This window comes from Trichomycterus rosablanca, chromosome 17 (assembly GCF_030014385.1).
Source record: "Trichomycterus rosablanca isolate fTriRos1 chromosome 17, fTriRos1.hap1, whole genome shotgun sequence".
NCBI lineage: Eukaryota > Metazoa > Chordata > Actinopteri > Siluriformes > Trichomycteridae > Trichomycterus > Trichomycterus rosablanca.
Window position 1 is genome coordinate 10613691 of NC_086004.1, and position 16182 is coordinate 10629872.

Below are 16182 nucleotides of genomic sequence, written 5' to 3' on the forward strand. Positions count from 1 at the left end.
CTTTGACTTTTTTTGACTGTGCCTATCACAAATTGTGAAGGGGAGCGTTCATTCTCCAAACTGGCTCGTATTAAGAATGAACTCAGGATTAGGATGCGCCAAAACCGCCTGAACTCACTGTCACTTCTGGCCATTGAATCAGATTTGGTCAGACAGCTTAATTTTGATGAATTAGTGGATGACTTTGCAAGAAAGAAGAGTAGAAAGAAACTTATATAAAATAGATTATTGTGTTAGGGTTAGTTATTGACAGGTTGTTTAATGTATTAATTTATTTATGTTTTTGGAGGGGGGGGGGGGGGGGGGGGGGGGGGGGCCCTGGGCAACTCTTTGCCCAGGGGCCCAGACTATCCTTAATCCGTCCTTGTGTACACTATACTTACGTAAAGTACGGACGCACCTTACGCACTTTGCGCACCCTACGGAGCATGCGTAGTAAGGCTCTTATTCCGTGTTTTTAGCTGCGTCCGGAATCGCATACTTACAGAGTACGTACTAGATTGGAGGAAGTATGCACTACTCGGCAAGGTAAAAAAGTACATACTTCAAGTACAGAAGTATGCAGTATGCACACAACACCGCTACGTACTACATCCGCCATCTTACTAACGTCAAGTGATGACGCGGGACGTGATGACGTAATATCACCATAGTTACAGACTCATTACAAACCCCACTCACCAATATTTTGGATATTTATGGTTTTTTTGTTGTTTATTCGTCTTTAAAAATTTGTATTTTATTTATCTTACTTACACTTGTAAACAAAGGACTCTCGGTTTCCGTTATCTTTCTTGTTTCTTATTCCGCTTTGAACGCCTACGCAGCTCCAGTTGCATTATGGGATACATTAGCGGACCGCAAGTGTGCATCGCTTGCATACTCAAACATGGCTGCCCAATAAGTAGGTCATCCGGGTACTTCTCGCGTACCTCTTTATTTGCACTATGTATTCGGACATACTAACCGCTCTCGCGTACTCATTTCACGTACTATTGAGTATGGAAGTATGCGATTCCGGACGCAGCTTTTGTGTTTTGGTGAATAATGCTGCCTTCAAGTCCTCCTCGGAAGTTCCTACTTACGAGTTCGGAGGTCGTAATTACGACATGATGTGCGTTCAACATGGTTTTTGGTCGGGTAAAAATGGACTATTGCTATTCTTCATCAGAACAAGTGCACGTTGTGTACAAAATGTATACAAGCTTGAACTTTACATTGAACCACAAAGTTGAATCAGTTCATCTGGACACAAGTTTGTTGTAGAGATACGTTTCGTCACTCAATCCGAATGACTTCTTCAGACCTTCAAACCTTATTACTAGGGGTGGGCGAATCGATCCAAATATCGATAGTATTGATACTTCAGTTTACTTTTTCTTCGCTACATTCAGCACGTGTCTCCAGTTTTATCAGAAAGTAAAACTCCACCTCTGCTGTGTTTTGTTGTAGTACCGTCACGTGACTAAGCGGCACCTGAGATCAAGCACATGTAGAAGAGAGAGAGGGAGAGAGAGAGAGAGAGAGAGAGAGCTGTGTGTTGGGATATTTAACGGCAGTAAATAAAAAAATGGAATAAAAAAGAATTTAAAGTTTAAAACATTTGTTCTCCAGTATTACTTTTGTCTACGTTATTTTTTGTAAGCCACAGAAGTGCAGTGAAAATGTAGTTCTGTTATTATATTATTGTATATGATTGTATGAAAAACCTCTAACTGAAAATGAATTTAAGTTATTTAATAATTTTGTGTATTTTGTTTCTTTTACAAAAAGCCAGAAAATTTTATAAAATTGATAAAAATTTTATAAAAGGCAGAAAAATTGATAAGAATTTCAATTTTTAAATTTCTGTATTCTTTTACACTGTAGATTGTACTACAGTGTAAAAGAATACAGAAATTTAAAAATTCTAATTAAGAAAGCTTAAATATAATTAAAAATAAAAGTAATTTAAAGTGAACCGTGTGCGAAAGTGACAACAGTGCAAGAACTTTACATAATATTGATCTATTATTGTGCAACATATGCAATAAGAGTGTGAATATTGTACAGAAATACAAATCCATATACATATACACCAGTGTTGATTTCTCTAAGACTGCAAGGGAAGCTCAGCTTCCCCTAAAATGTCAAAAATTTAATGGTCAAATATGTACAGTTGTGTTAACATTTCATTGACTACATATGCGTTAGAACACGTTCATCTCGAAGACGAGTTCGTTCAGAATCAGCTACTTATCACAAATCGACTGACTCGATTTTGTTAACTTCTCATACCTTCCCGTAGCGTTAATGCATTTGCCTGTAAAATCTAAGCGTCTATTCACTTCAATGGGACTGCATGGAATGCTTTTTTTCATTGCTTCGAAACTCGCCGGTCATTGGATTAATGCCACGATTTTGTCCCGCCCCCGGATGCTGAGCATCGCTGGGGGTGAATGGGGCTGTGGGCGGGTCTGGACGCGGAGCTTCTGCAAGATGATTGGAGGATCAGTCGAAAGGCTGAATCCCGTTTTTGATTGACTATTGACAGTCAGATCTACACTGTCACTTAATCACTGGGAGCTTCAGTCCCATCGCGGATTTTGCGAGTGAAGTCGAAAGACAAACTGCAACCCATTTCTTTGATAGGATCACAGGCCATTTTCTTGAAAAGGAATGGAGGGCAGAATTTATGTATTAATAAATTGACAAATTTTATGATGTAAGCCGACAATGAGCTTTCCCTCTTTGAAAGACCAGCAGCCATCACTGATATACGCATACTGTATATATACATACATGTACTGTACATAGAACCTGTATACACGCATATATATATATATATATATATATATATATATATATATATATATATATGCGTGTATATATATACAGTATATGTACACACAAACATATATATTTATATATACTCATATATACACATAAATTTAGCTTAAACTTACAAAACACCCTTGAGACGAACTGCAACGTCAATTGCCAACAGCAGTACCTGACCTCACAGACACAAACACTCTTTTGACACACATACTCCACAATCTTTTGGAAATTTCTCCCAGAACAATAATGGATGTTACTGCCATAGAGGTGGTGGGTTAGGGGTAATTCTATACCCCCTTGATTATTTCCTAATGCCCTTGATTTTGAAACAGCTATACATCAAGTTAGTAGTCAGGTGTTTGGGATTAAACGTAGTAAAAAGGTTTTGTATCTACATGGATTTAAAATGTTAAAGGAGAAGATATTGACCCAAAGCATTTTTATTTGCTTAGTATCTGTGGCACTGTGGTGGACATTAACATGGAAAAGTTTAGCAGGATTTTATTTGGAGTATACTTAATTCACCTTCCACATGTTTAGAGAGGTGAGAATAAACTGAAGAACCTGGTGAAAACCCATGCGGACATGGTGAAACATGCCAAACTCTTTACAGTGGCCAAAGGCGAGTATGTAATCTGGGTTGCTAAGATTAGGGTTGCTATGTGGCACCCACTCTCAGTTTAGTTTGCAATCTTTAGTTGAGATTCAGGTAAAATTTTTGTTGGTGCTTACAGAAGAAAAAAATTACATAAACTTGGACATGTATGTCATGGTACCTTTGGGTTTTCATGGATTTCTGCAACTGTACTATGACTGTGACTGTTTAGACAAATGTCCTGTCAGTAAAAGGTCATTTTTTCCCATACTTGGTAAAAGCTCACATTTTCATGAACTTGTTTGTACAGATGATCTTGAAAAGTGTATTTGCTTTTGAGGTGACAGGCTGTCAAAGTCATTATTAGAACAATTTTTTGTTTTAATAAGTAAATAATAATAAGTTAGTATATACAGTAAGTTGACATGTGTATTTTTAATCTAGTAGATTTTGTTATTTTTTGTCAGAGAACCCATAATAAACATATGAGACAACTTAAACTTTAGGTAACTCACATGTCTTTGGGCCGTAGATTAGATGATAAATAGATAGACAGTAACACACCACCACCATGTCAGTGTCACTGTAGTGCTGCGAATGATCTACTATCCAGATGGATGGATGGATGGATGGATGGATAGATGGATAGATGGATAGATAGATAGATAGATAGATAGATAGATAGATAGATAGATAGATAGATAGATAGATAGATAGATAGATAGATAGATAGATAGATAGATAGATAGATAGATAGATAGATAGATAGATAGATAGATAGATAGATAGATAGATCGATCTTGTACTTTACCGATACTTGTATTTTCTAGATATTGTCTAGATAAGAACTAGATAATACTGTTCACACAGTGCACACTTCAAGTACATTACAATTATTCAAATTAATCTAGTGTATATGTTTAACAACTAAATAGCTCTGCAGTGCTGAAGGGAAAAATGCTGCATCCAAGCTATTGGCTTAATGTTTTGTATTTTTACAAAATCAATCAAAATGAGTGAGATAATTAGTTTTACTTTAAACTTTACATCAAAGAAAAAAAAAATGTTTAATGCAGTGATACACTAAAAATGAACAGAAATCTGTGTAGCAGCTTAACTTGAATATAAGAAAAAAGTTACTTAAAAGCATTACAGTAAAACCTGAATACCAAAATAAAATTGAAAGGCTCTTTTGTTATGAAGGAAAGCCAGTTCTTAAAGTGCTTGTATTGTGACAATGGTTTGATGGACGTTTATACACGAAGTGAGTGTGTTTTGACCCTTTAGGCCTTCCATAGAACATGAAATAGCGTGCTTGACTCAACTGTCTGTTATTCGGTACAGTAACTGAAGAAGTTAATAAAGTGTTCTGCTCCCGACAATATGTGAATATACTGTGCATTTATTTCTTTATTAAACGAGTGCATCACTACGTTGTTTTGTAAACCGGTGTGATCCTTAACTCACACACACTCTCACACATGAACGCAGCTCTGCTCCCACCGCCTCGTGAAACGCTCAGACTGCAGACGTTACACTTCACTGTTGGACTTGTTTTACTTTTCAATTTAAACTATTTCCACACAGCGGACATGCTGATGTAACACAAAAGATCGGGATTAAGATCGGGTTTAGTAAAGCCGATTCCGATCAATTAAAAAATGCCTTGATCGGCCCCGATCCCGATCTTTGAGATCGGATCGGGACATCCCTAATATACAGTATTTGAAAAAAGTATTACTGTGTGTATTAGCCAGACATATTTTCTCATCTGCCTTTTTCACTTATAAATGTAGATGTAAAGTCAGAGACGATCGCTCATCTATTGCTGTTTGAGTTGTGGTCACAGGATGCTGCCCATGGAGCGCTGTTGACTGGATATCTTTGGTTGGTGGACTATTTACAGTCCAGCAGTGACAGTGAGGTGTTTAAAAACTCCATCAGCGCTGCTGTGTCTTATCCACTCATACCAGCACAACACACACTAACACACCACCACCATGTCAGTGTCACTGTAGTGCTGAGAATGATCCACCACCCAGATAGATAGATAGATAGATAGATAGATAGATAGATAGATAGATAGATAGATAGATAGATAGATAGATAGATAGATAGATAGATAGATAGATAGATACTTTATTAATCCCGAAGGAAATTAAGGGAAACTAGAGCTTCCAAGTTTGTTTTAATATATATATAAAAAGAATTACTGTGTGTATTAGCCAGACATATTTTCTTGTCTGCCTTTTTTACTTATAAATTGTGGACCTCATGGTTTATGCCGCTCCATTGTTTTCTTGGAATTGCGTCAAAGACTGTTCTCTCCTTACATTACAGATACATTAATGCCATTGTCCCAGTTTTCTCAGGATTTGCCTCACAAATGGTTTGAGAAAATTAAAAAAAAAATATATATATATATAGCAAGACACTGTTTTCTGATAAAAAAGATAAAACTATTTTTAGTGAAGTACAATATTTACATCAAGATTGTCTATCAAGTGCTAAACAGAAAATTAGAAGGTAAAATGCAAGTCAAACATACCTATTGAAAATTAATCATCCTGACTTGTATTGAGACACAACATACATCCATTAGAACCCATTTACAATAGACAGAGAGAGCCTTTGTTCCAAAGCAAACAAGCATTCAGAGGGATTAGACAGTCATTTAAAAGTTGACGTCACTACTGATTTATAAACAGGGAAAACAGACAGCTTGCCAGAGTTTGCAGGTGAGGAGGTAAAGATGGACAGACATCTTTTGCCCACTTTGCTACTGGTAGTGATTCTAATTGCCAGTACAGTTTATGGGAAAGAGAACACAGATGACCTGTCATGCCCAGAGCATCAACTAAACTTTGAGGGCTCATGCTATGAGTTTGTGACCCAGCAGCACAGTTTTCTCAGTGCTCAGAAGTGGTGTGAGCAAGGTGGTGGACATCTGGCCTTTATCAAGGATGATATAACGCAACGATTTCTTCAGGCACATCTGCTGCCAGAAGAGAACTGGTGGTTTGGCTTGGCCTATACATCCTTTAACCAGGACTCTTCTGAAGGTAAGTGGGTATCTTTGTTGATTGTTGACAGAACATGATTTATGTGTTTAATGCTGAATAATGTGAATGTAGATAGCAAGATTTGTCAAATTGTGTATAAAAAGTGTATAAAGATTTTAATGTTGTGGGTGAATTCTAACCTTTTCTTTATACTTTGTTATTTTACAAGATTTTGTTTTTTTGTGCACTGGAGTTGAAACGGAAATAGTACAAATCAGAAGATATCTAACATACACCGATCATCCATAACATTAAAACCACCTCATGGTTTCTACACTCACTGTCCATTTTAACAGCTCCACTTATCATTTAGAAGCACTTTGTAGTTCTACAATTACTGACTGTAGTCTATCTGTTTCTCTACATACCTTTTAGCCTGCTTTCACCCTGTTCTTGAATGGTCAGGACTCTACCAGGACCACTACAGAGCAGTTAATATTTAGGTGGTGGATCATTCTCAGCACTGCAGTGACAATGACATGGTGGTGATGTGGTAGTGTGTGTTGTGCTGGTATGAGTGGATCAGACACAGCAGCGCTGCGGAGTTTTTAAATACCATGTCCAGTCACTGTCCACTCCTACCTAGTTGGTCCACCTTGTATATGTAAAGTCAGAGACGATCGCTCACCTATTGCTGCTGTTTGAGTCGGTCATCTTCTAAACCTTCATCAGTGGTCACAGGTCGCTGCCCATGGAGCGCTGTTGACTGGATGTTTTGGTTGGTGGACTATTCACAGTCCAGCAGTGACAGTGAGGTGTTTAAAAACTCCATCAGCGCTGCTGTGTCTGATCCACTCATATCAGCACAATACACACTAATACACCACTACAGTGTCAGTGTCACTGTAGTGCTGAGAATGATCCACCACCTAAATAATACCTGCTCTGTAGTGATCCTGTGAGGGTTCTGATCATTGAAGAACAGCATGAAAGCAGGCTGAAAAGTATGTAGGGAAACAGATGGACTACAGTCAGTAATTGTAGAACTACAAAGTGCTTCTATATGGTAAGTGGAGCTGATAAAATGAACAGTGAGTGTAGAAACAAGGAGGTGGTCATAATGTTATGCCTGATTGGTGCATATTCTTACCACTTTATGAAAAGTTGTTTAATATTGGTAAAAAAAAACTACCAACCTTGTCAGTGCTACACAAAAATCAGTTGGCGATTAATATGATGTGGGTTCTTGACCACAGTTTTTTAATAGAATGCAAAATTAGCCATTTGTTATCGTATTTTAATGCATTGTTTACACTGTTTTTGTTTGCTATAATATGCACTTTATGGTTAAAAGGAAATAGACCCCTGACCATGAGCTGGTTAGACCTTGTTATTACAGACCTTGCATTGTGCACTGCAACTACAAAGTGAACAGCTGTACAAGTTAGCAATAGATGTGTCTAAATAAAACCCTTGAACTTGATTATCAGAGATGTATTAATACCTTTGGACATATAGCATAGCATAGATTTGATCATTTCAAAGACTTTGCATTTGCTGATTTGCTAACTAGTAAGTGTGTCTCTTTTTAGTAAGACGTTAACAAATGTGAGGCTGGTGATTCGAAAGTTGTAGCTACTGTATCTACAGGTCCTGTGTCATGGCTGGATGGGTCTCATGTAAGTTTTTCTAACTGGCACAATGAACCCATACTCGATAAAGGCTGTGGGTACATGATGAAGGACTCTGGATTTCAATGGGTAACAACCAGTAATTGCAGTCAGCAGTTCTTCTTTATCTGCGAGTTTGGTCAGTACTATTTTTCTTAATTGTTGTAATGTTTATTGTATTATCCAGGAGGTGGACAAATACTGGAAATAAGTAACAATATACTTTTGTTAAGGAGATAATTATGAGTAAGGCCAGCATTTGCCTCTAAAACAAACCTTACTAAAATGCTTTTATATAAATAGAAAGCTTTATTGTTTAAATCCGGTGATTTGAAAGTTTAATACAGGTGCCTTATATCATCCTTGATCAAATTGAATAATTTTAGCAGTATGCATTATTATCCTGGTAAATAGAAAGATCATCAGAAAAAAGTGCATCTATTTCTGTATAACAGCGTATTACACTCCCTAACCATTGGCAGCAGACACTGTGACTTGAAAACATCCTTTGGTTGTCCAGATATAGGAAATATGGTAGAGACTCATTTGCTTTATAAAGCTCATAATGTGTAGATTTTCAGACTTTAAGGCTGTGCCTTTTGGGTTGCTTGTAAAGCAGCCCCGGTTCTGGACTGCTTTGCTTGGGGGGGCAGTAAAACCTAATGAGGGGGCATGTTGATAGTCATGTTTTTGAAGCCAGAAATATATTCAAGGCTTGATTTGTGCATGAATGATGACAGCCAAGCTATTGATACTGGCTTAAAGTGATGTATGAGGTAAAGAAATAAAAATGCATGTTTTCGAACTTAAACTTAAAACCCAATGATTAAAAAATACATGTTGATTATGTAAATGGAGAAAAAAAAATTATCTAATTGTATTTCGTTTTAATACGCCCCCTTAATTAAATTGCCATTACTAATAGAACAACTCTATTTCTTGAAAGGCTTTAATACAAATTTAAGTCAAAGCTGACAAATGTACCTACACACAGACTGAGAATATTCAAACGTGGAAATAGGAATGAGTGAGAATATTTATATTATTGGGAAATTAAAATATAAAGAAAACAAAAGAATACTAATTCTGTAAAAAAAAAGTGTTTACCAGTATACCTGCCTCTCGCTCACACTAACAGAACATATACTGCCGAACTGAACTGTTTGGGGCAGTCTGCCGATTTTTATATGACTCAAAGAGCCAATCAGGAATAAGCAAGGAAATATCTTCACACTGTAAAACAAAATGCATTTTTGTGATTGGTTCAGAGATAATTTTAAAAATAGCCGTTGCTTGCATTGTGCTTGGGGGGGCAAAGACACAATTTGGGGGGGCAATGCCCCCCTCAGCCCCCCCCTAGCGCCGGCCCTGTTGTAAAGTATTGTCCATTCTTATCAGTAAACTGTGACTTGTGACCACTGTCCCTCTTCAATGATGCAGTTTATTGATGTTTGAAATAGTCTTCTAGAGACTGTTACTTTTTAATATTCTCACTATTAGTGGCACTTAAAATTTTACACATTAGTGTGCTAATTGTTGGAGATTTAATAACTGGTACGTGCTGCGTATTAGCCATCAAGCTAGTATAACTTACATGTAGAGCTGCATTATTAGTTATATCTAAGTAAAGCTTTATTTTTGTGTGGTGTTTTCATTATTTTGTCCATCCCCCATGAACAAATGATAAAAGCTGAAATATTTTTATGAACTATAATGGAATTATAGAGTGTTATTTGCTCTTCCTGCATTTGCTTTAGAGTTGGGACATGCTTTAGCCTGTAAAGACCACAATGCCATGCTAATGTGTGGGTCTGGTCAGGTCATAAGGATCGATGACAGTTTCTATGGCAGGAAAACAGAACACTACTGCAGAGCCAACCACTCCCTCGAACCAGCATCCGCACAGCAGGTGTGCAGCTGGTTGGATGTTCTAGATTCAGTTTCAGGTACAAAATCTATTAATCAATTGTTTAAGTCTACAGGCTGTGGTGTGCTTTACTTTCATTCATTAATATCTCTTTAAATGCAGGTACATGCTAAGAATACAAGCTAAAAAATGGGTTGCTGTTGGATTGTCCTGGAGTTGCTAGTTGTACCATTCTGAATTACATTTTAAATGCCTGCTACGGCATACTGAATTACACTCAAACAGTTCAAAGCAAACACGGCTAAAACGCATAAATGAAAAATCTGCGTCATTACTCTTTAGTGCTGATGTCTTTTAGCAAGAGTGAGACACAAATAAAGCCACTGTCTGACCATCACTAATGGGATCGCTACAGAATTCTGTTCTGGTCTGATGCTTGGGAGCATGGCTAAATTGCAAATATCTCTCTAAATGCAGGTACATGCTAAGAATACAAGCTAAAAAGGGGTTAGTGTTGGATTGTTCTGAAGTTGCTAGTTGTACCATTTTGAATACATTTTAAATGTTTGCTATGGCATACTGAATTACACTCAAACAGTTCAAAGCAAACATGGCTAAAACGCATACATGAAAAAGCTGCGTCATTACTCTTTAGTGCTGATGTCTTTTAGCAAGAGAGAGACACAAATAAAGCCACTGTCTGACCATCACTAATGGAAACGCTACAGAATTCTGTTCTAGTCTAATGCTTGGGAGCATAGCTAAATTGCAAATCTATATTTCCAATGTTTGTCTTTAGACAATGTCTTTGTTTGGAAAGCCGATGCTGCATGATGCTTTATTTTAATGTTTACGTATTATCATTGTCATAATCACACGCCATATTTCTAAGTGCAGTAAAAGAATTCTTTGTGCTTCATTTATAATATTAAATATTAAGTTTTTGAATTTTAGTGCTGCAGTACCAACATCTAATTATAATCTAATAGTTCTAGTCTAGCTATAATGTTTTATTTTGTATACAGAGTCCTGTGATGGCCTGCAAATGTGTGAGGTGTCTGCAAATGTGACATCCTATGGAGAACCCTGCCCAAGGCTAACAAGTTACCTGTCTGTAAAATATCACTGTGAAGAAGGTTAGTTTTATTTCTTTTTTATGTCTTATCTCAAATACTGTATGTGTTATTTAAAGCTGGCGGCACAAGTTTGACAACATTAGTTAAAAAAAAACAATTGATGACCTTTAATGGGCCCACCTGCCAGACCTGTGCTGGCCGGCGAGGGAGGAGGATTGAAGGTAGATTTTAATAACTTTGTTTCACATCTGTATTTATATTTCTTTATAATGTGGCATTATGTGCTGCTTTTTGGAGATCTTCTAGCCTGATTCACCTTGCCATATTTTGCCATATTTAGGTAATGTTTACATTCAACAGGTCAAAGGGGTGGCTAATGGGAAACACAATCATCAAAGGTGCTCAGGTGGTGCAGTTGTAAAATACGCTACCCTACTACCTCTAGGATTAAAGCTTTGCATCTCAAACAGTGCTATTGTCTGGATGGGTGTCTACATACAAACATGACTGGCTGTACATCTACACCCATCAACCATTAAAACCAGCTCCTTGTTTCTACACTTACTGTAAATTTTATCAGCTCCACTTACCATATAGAAGCACTTTGTGGTTCTACAATGACTGACTGTAGTCCATATGTTTCTCTACATACTTTTTTACCTGCTTTCACTCTGTTCTTCAATGGCCAGGACCACTAAAGAGCAGGTATTATTTAGGTGGTGGATCATTCTCAGCACTGCAGTGACAATGACATGGTGGTGGTGTGTTAGTGTGTGTTGTGCTGGTGTGTGTGGATCAGACATAGCAGCGCTTCTGGAGTTTTTAAATACCGTGCCCACTTACTGTCCACTCTATTAGACACTCCTACCTAGTTGGTCCACCTTGTAGATGTAAAGTCAGAGACGATCGCTCATCTTTTGCTGCTGTTTGAGTTGGTCATCTTCTAGGCCCACGGGGCGCTGTTGACTGGATATTTTTGGTTGGTGGACTATTCTCAGTCCAGCAGTGACAGTGAGGTGTTTAAAAACTCCATCAGCAATGCTGTGTCTGATCCACTCATACCAGCACAAAACACACTAACACACCACCACCATGTCAGTGTCACTGCAGTGCTGAGAATGATCCACCACCCAAATAATACCTGCTCTGTGGTGGTCCTGGGAGAGTCCTGACCATTAAAGAACAGCATGAAAGGGGGCTAACAAAGCATGCAGAGAAACAGATGGACTACAGTCAGTAATTGTAGAACTGCAAAGTGCTTCTATATGTTAAGTGGAGCTGATAAAATGGACAGTGTGTGTATTGCATTACAAATAAATAGATAAGTAATAGCTGTAGTTGGAAATTAACATCTAGACTCTATTTTTAATAGTAATGTTTTTATTTGTTTAACACATTTTGGGTCTATAATAATTCTATGATTTAATGTCTTTGCTGTCATTTTAATTGGACAAAATTAAGTATAAGATTTATCCAAGTTTTTGTTGAAAATGCATTACAGCTTATTTAGTAACAATGTTTATTGTTTACTGTTTATCATTATTTTAAGATGTAAAACTGAAAGGTTATTTTACAGTTCATTGTTGAAAATAACTTGTTTCCGCACATTTTCTACAATGTAGTCTTCCATTCATCAGCAAAAGATGGACTTAAAACCTCTTCTCAGGTAATCTGGCAAATATTATACAAATGCACTACAGTTAAATATACACTATTGTGTGTTTACATAATGACTATAACTGGTTTGGTTTTCTTGTTTGTTTCTAATCTATTATGCCCAAAGTTTAAACGGTCAATTAAAGCTCAGCAAAGAGATGGCAGAAATTATTTTGGTTGCAAACAGCTTGCTGATGACTGTGAAAAAGTTTCAATCAAGTAAGGCATGGTTACATTATACATTGCTTTTCCATCGTAATACTAAGGTTTAGCTAACATCATGTGTCACTGTATCACTTTTTGAAATTGCTATAAACAGAACGTAGCCTAAGCATGTTTATATTCATTTTTGCCTTTTTAAAGATCACAGAATGTTCAGGAATTCTTAAGCGGTCATTCATATCTTATTTTATTGAGATACACAGGTCACACAGAGGCCAATTTTTTCTAAGATTGAAAACATTAAAGATTGGAAATAATAAAGCTGGTGAAAAAATTTGGCAACATAGTTTTAAACAAAAAATAACCTAAAACCTGTAATGGGCCCACCTCTCATACCTGTGCTGGACGCTTTTTTCCGACGTCGTACCAACTTTTTAATGCCATCAGCAAAATGTTTTTGGTTGAGTGCACTGCTTTCACATCATCACAACATGAAAATCTTCTTCCCCATAAAGCTTTTTTGACTGTCTAGTCAAGGTGGAAATCAGATGGTGCTAAATCCAGACTATAAACTCTCGCTCAGACTATCAGAGACGACCAATTACTGCTCTTCCCACCCTCACCGTTTCCAACAAAAATATAAAAGTGCTGAAACTTTTTGAAGATCCCTTGTTTTTCTTTACTGCTGTTTTTCTGAACTGGAAAGTTCACAGGAGAAGAGTTAGGAATCTGACAAATCTGTACAGTTTCAGTAATAAAAATGTCCTTACATTTCTTAATTTGCATTCTTCAAACTTACTAAGCACAGTATGAAAAGACTTGGTGATGTTATGCTGGTAAATATAGATTACGAAAAGAAATACATAAGTCAAATAACTAATTTAAATTTATTTTTTTTACTCTTATTTTTTACATTTTCATTTTCAGCATTTAGCAGACGGTCTTATCCAGAGCGACTTACAGAAGTGCTTCTATAGTGAACATTTCATTTCTCAAGTTTAGGAAAACAACAGTCAAAGAACACAAATCTGCTAAAACCTGTTAGAACCAAAGTGCCTTTTTTTTTTTTTTTTTTTTTTTTTTTTAAATGGAAAAGAATGGAACAAAATGTTAGTAAATAAGTACAAGTCAGCCTAAGTGTTTAGTAAAAAGGTGGGTTTTTAATCGTTTTTTAAAGACAGCAAGAGACTCAGATGTTCGGACAGACAGAGGAAGTTCATTCCACCACTTCGGCGCTAGAACAGAGAACAGCCTTGATGCTTGTCTTCCTTTAGTCCTGGATGGGGGCTCAAGTCGAGCGAGACTAGAGGCTCGGAGGTTGCGTGGTACAGAGCGGGGTTTGATTAGGCCACGAAGGTAGCTTGGGGCTGGTCCATTTTTGGCTTTGTAGGCGAGCGTCAGTGTTTTAAACTGAATGCGTGCAGCTACAGGAAGCCAGTGAAGAGAACGTAGCAGTGGGGTGATGTGGCAGTGTTTAGGTTGGTTAAAAACCAGACGGGCAGCTGCATTTTGAATGAGCTGTAAGGGTTTAATCGTGGACATGGAAGCTCCAGCCAGAAGGGAGTTGCAGTAGTCCAACCGTGAGATTACAAGTGATTGCACCAGAATCTGGGTAGCTTCCCTGGAGAGAAATGGACGAATCTTCCTGATGTTGTACAGGAGGAACCGGCATGATCTTGTCATGTTGGCTATATGAGGAGAGAATGTCAGCTGGTTATCAAGGACAACACCACGACTTCTTACCTTATCAGATGGTCTGATCTGGGAGTCATTCAGAGAAATTACTAGGTCCTGGGTTGGAGACTGATCTCCAGGAATGAGCAACATCTCTGTCTTGCTGGGATTAAGTTTCAGATGATGAGCTGACATCCATTGTGAGATATCTTGCAGACATGCTGAGATGCGAACTGAGACTTGCGTGTCTGAAGGAGGAAATGACAGAATGAACTGAGTGTCATCTGCATAGGAGTGGTAGGAGAAGCCATGGGAGGCTATGACCTTGCCCAGAGAGCGGGTGTAGATAGAGAAAAGAAGTGGGCCAAGTACAGAGCCCTGAGGAACACCGGTTGAGAGAGTGCATGGGGGAGATATGGATCCCCTCCATGACACTTGGTAGGAGCGCCCTTCCAGGTAGGAGGCCATCCATTGCCATGCTGAACCTGTTACTCCAAGGTTGGAGAGAGTGGACAAGAGAATGCCGTGATTCACTGTGTCGAAGGCTGCAGAGAGGTCAAGAAGAATAAGGAAAGATGACAGTTTGGCTGCTTTGGCTGCATGAAGCTTCTCAGTAACCGCTACAAGAGCTGTTTCCGTAGAATGCGCTGCCTTGAAGCCAGACTGGTACGGATCGTGGAGGTCATTCTGAGTGAGAAAGGCAGATAGTTGGTTATAGACAGCACGTTCAAGAATTTTGGATAGAAAAGAGAGGAGTGAGACAGGTCTGTAGTTGTTGATGTCTGTAGTGTCTAGTGTAGGTTTCTTAAGAAGGGGGATGACCTGAGCTTTTTTAAATGCAGTAGGGACAACACCTGATGTCAGGGAGTTGTTGATGATGGGTGTGATGAAGGGGATTAGGTCCTGTGAGATGTCTTTGAGGATGGTGGATGGTATAGGGTCAAGTGCGCATGTAGTGGGATTGCTGGATGAGAGGAGCTGTGTAACCTCATCCATGGTGAGTGGGGTGAAGCTGGTGAGTGTGTTGGTGGGTTGAGGGTCAGTTGAAAGTGGGTCAGTCGGAGAGAAGGATTGATTGATTTTGTCGATCTTGTCCTGAAAGAATGTTGAAAAGTCAGTAGCAGTGAGAGAGGCAGAAGGGGAAGGAGGAGGAGGGTTTAAAAGAGAGGAAAAGATAGCATGAAGCTTACGTGGGTCAGCAGCAGATTGTTCAAGCTTGGCTTTGTAAAAAGATGCTTTTGCAGCAGTCACGTCAGATGAGAACCTGGACAGCAGATCGTGGTAGGAGTGGAGATCACCACTGAGCTTAGATTCCCTCCACTTTCTCTCAGCTGCCCTTAATTCTCTTCTGTTGCTGCGCAGTGCATCTGAAAGCCAAGGAGCAGGGTGAGAAGGTTTACCTCGTTTGAGGGTAGGAGGACAGAGCTGATCGAGGGATGTTGAAAGAGAAGAGAGTAGAGTATTAGTTGCAGAGTTGAGTGGAAGGGTAGCAAGCATGTCAGGGTTAGGTAGTGAAGTTAGGATGTTGGAGATTAGCAGGGAGGAAGATAGAGTGAAGATTGGGGCGTGTTGTAAGGGTGAAAGTGTGGTTGGAGGTAGGAAGAGTTGGGAGACAGAGAGAGAAGGACACAAAGTGATGGTCAGAGAGGTGGAGTGGGGT

The 16182-nt window shown here is 38.4% G+C and overlaps 1 protein-coding gene across 1 annotated transcript in view; it reads left to right on the plus strand.

The window, feature by feature from the left end:
• The first annotated feature begins 6167 nt into the window (after nt 1-6167).
• The window catches only part of pkd1l2b (polycystic kidney disease 1 like 2b), a 51838-nt gene continuing 41823 nt past the window's right edge, over nt 6168-16182 (plus strand). Inside the window, exons 1-4 of the mRNA XM_063013398.1 lie at nt 6168-6477; nt 8068-8226; nt 9845-10033; nt 10980-11090. Coding sequence (XP_062869468.1) covers nt 6168-6477; nt 8068-8226; nt 9845-10033; nt 10980-11090 — 769 coding nt within the window. The remainder of the gene's footprint in view (nt 6478-8067; nt 8227-9844; nt 10034-10979; nt 11091-16182) is intronic.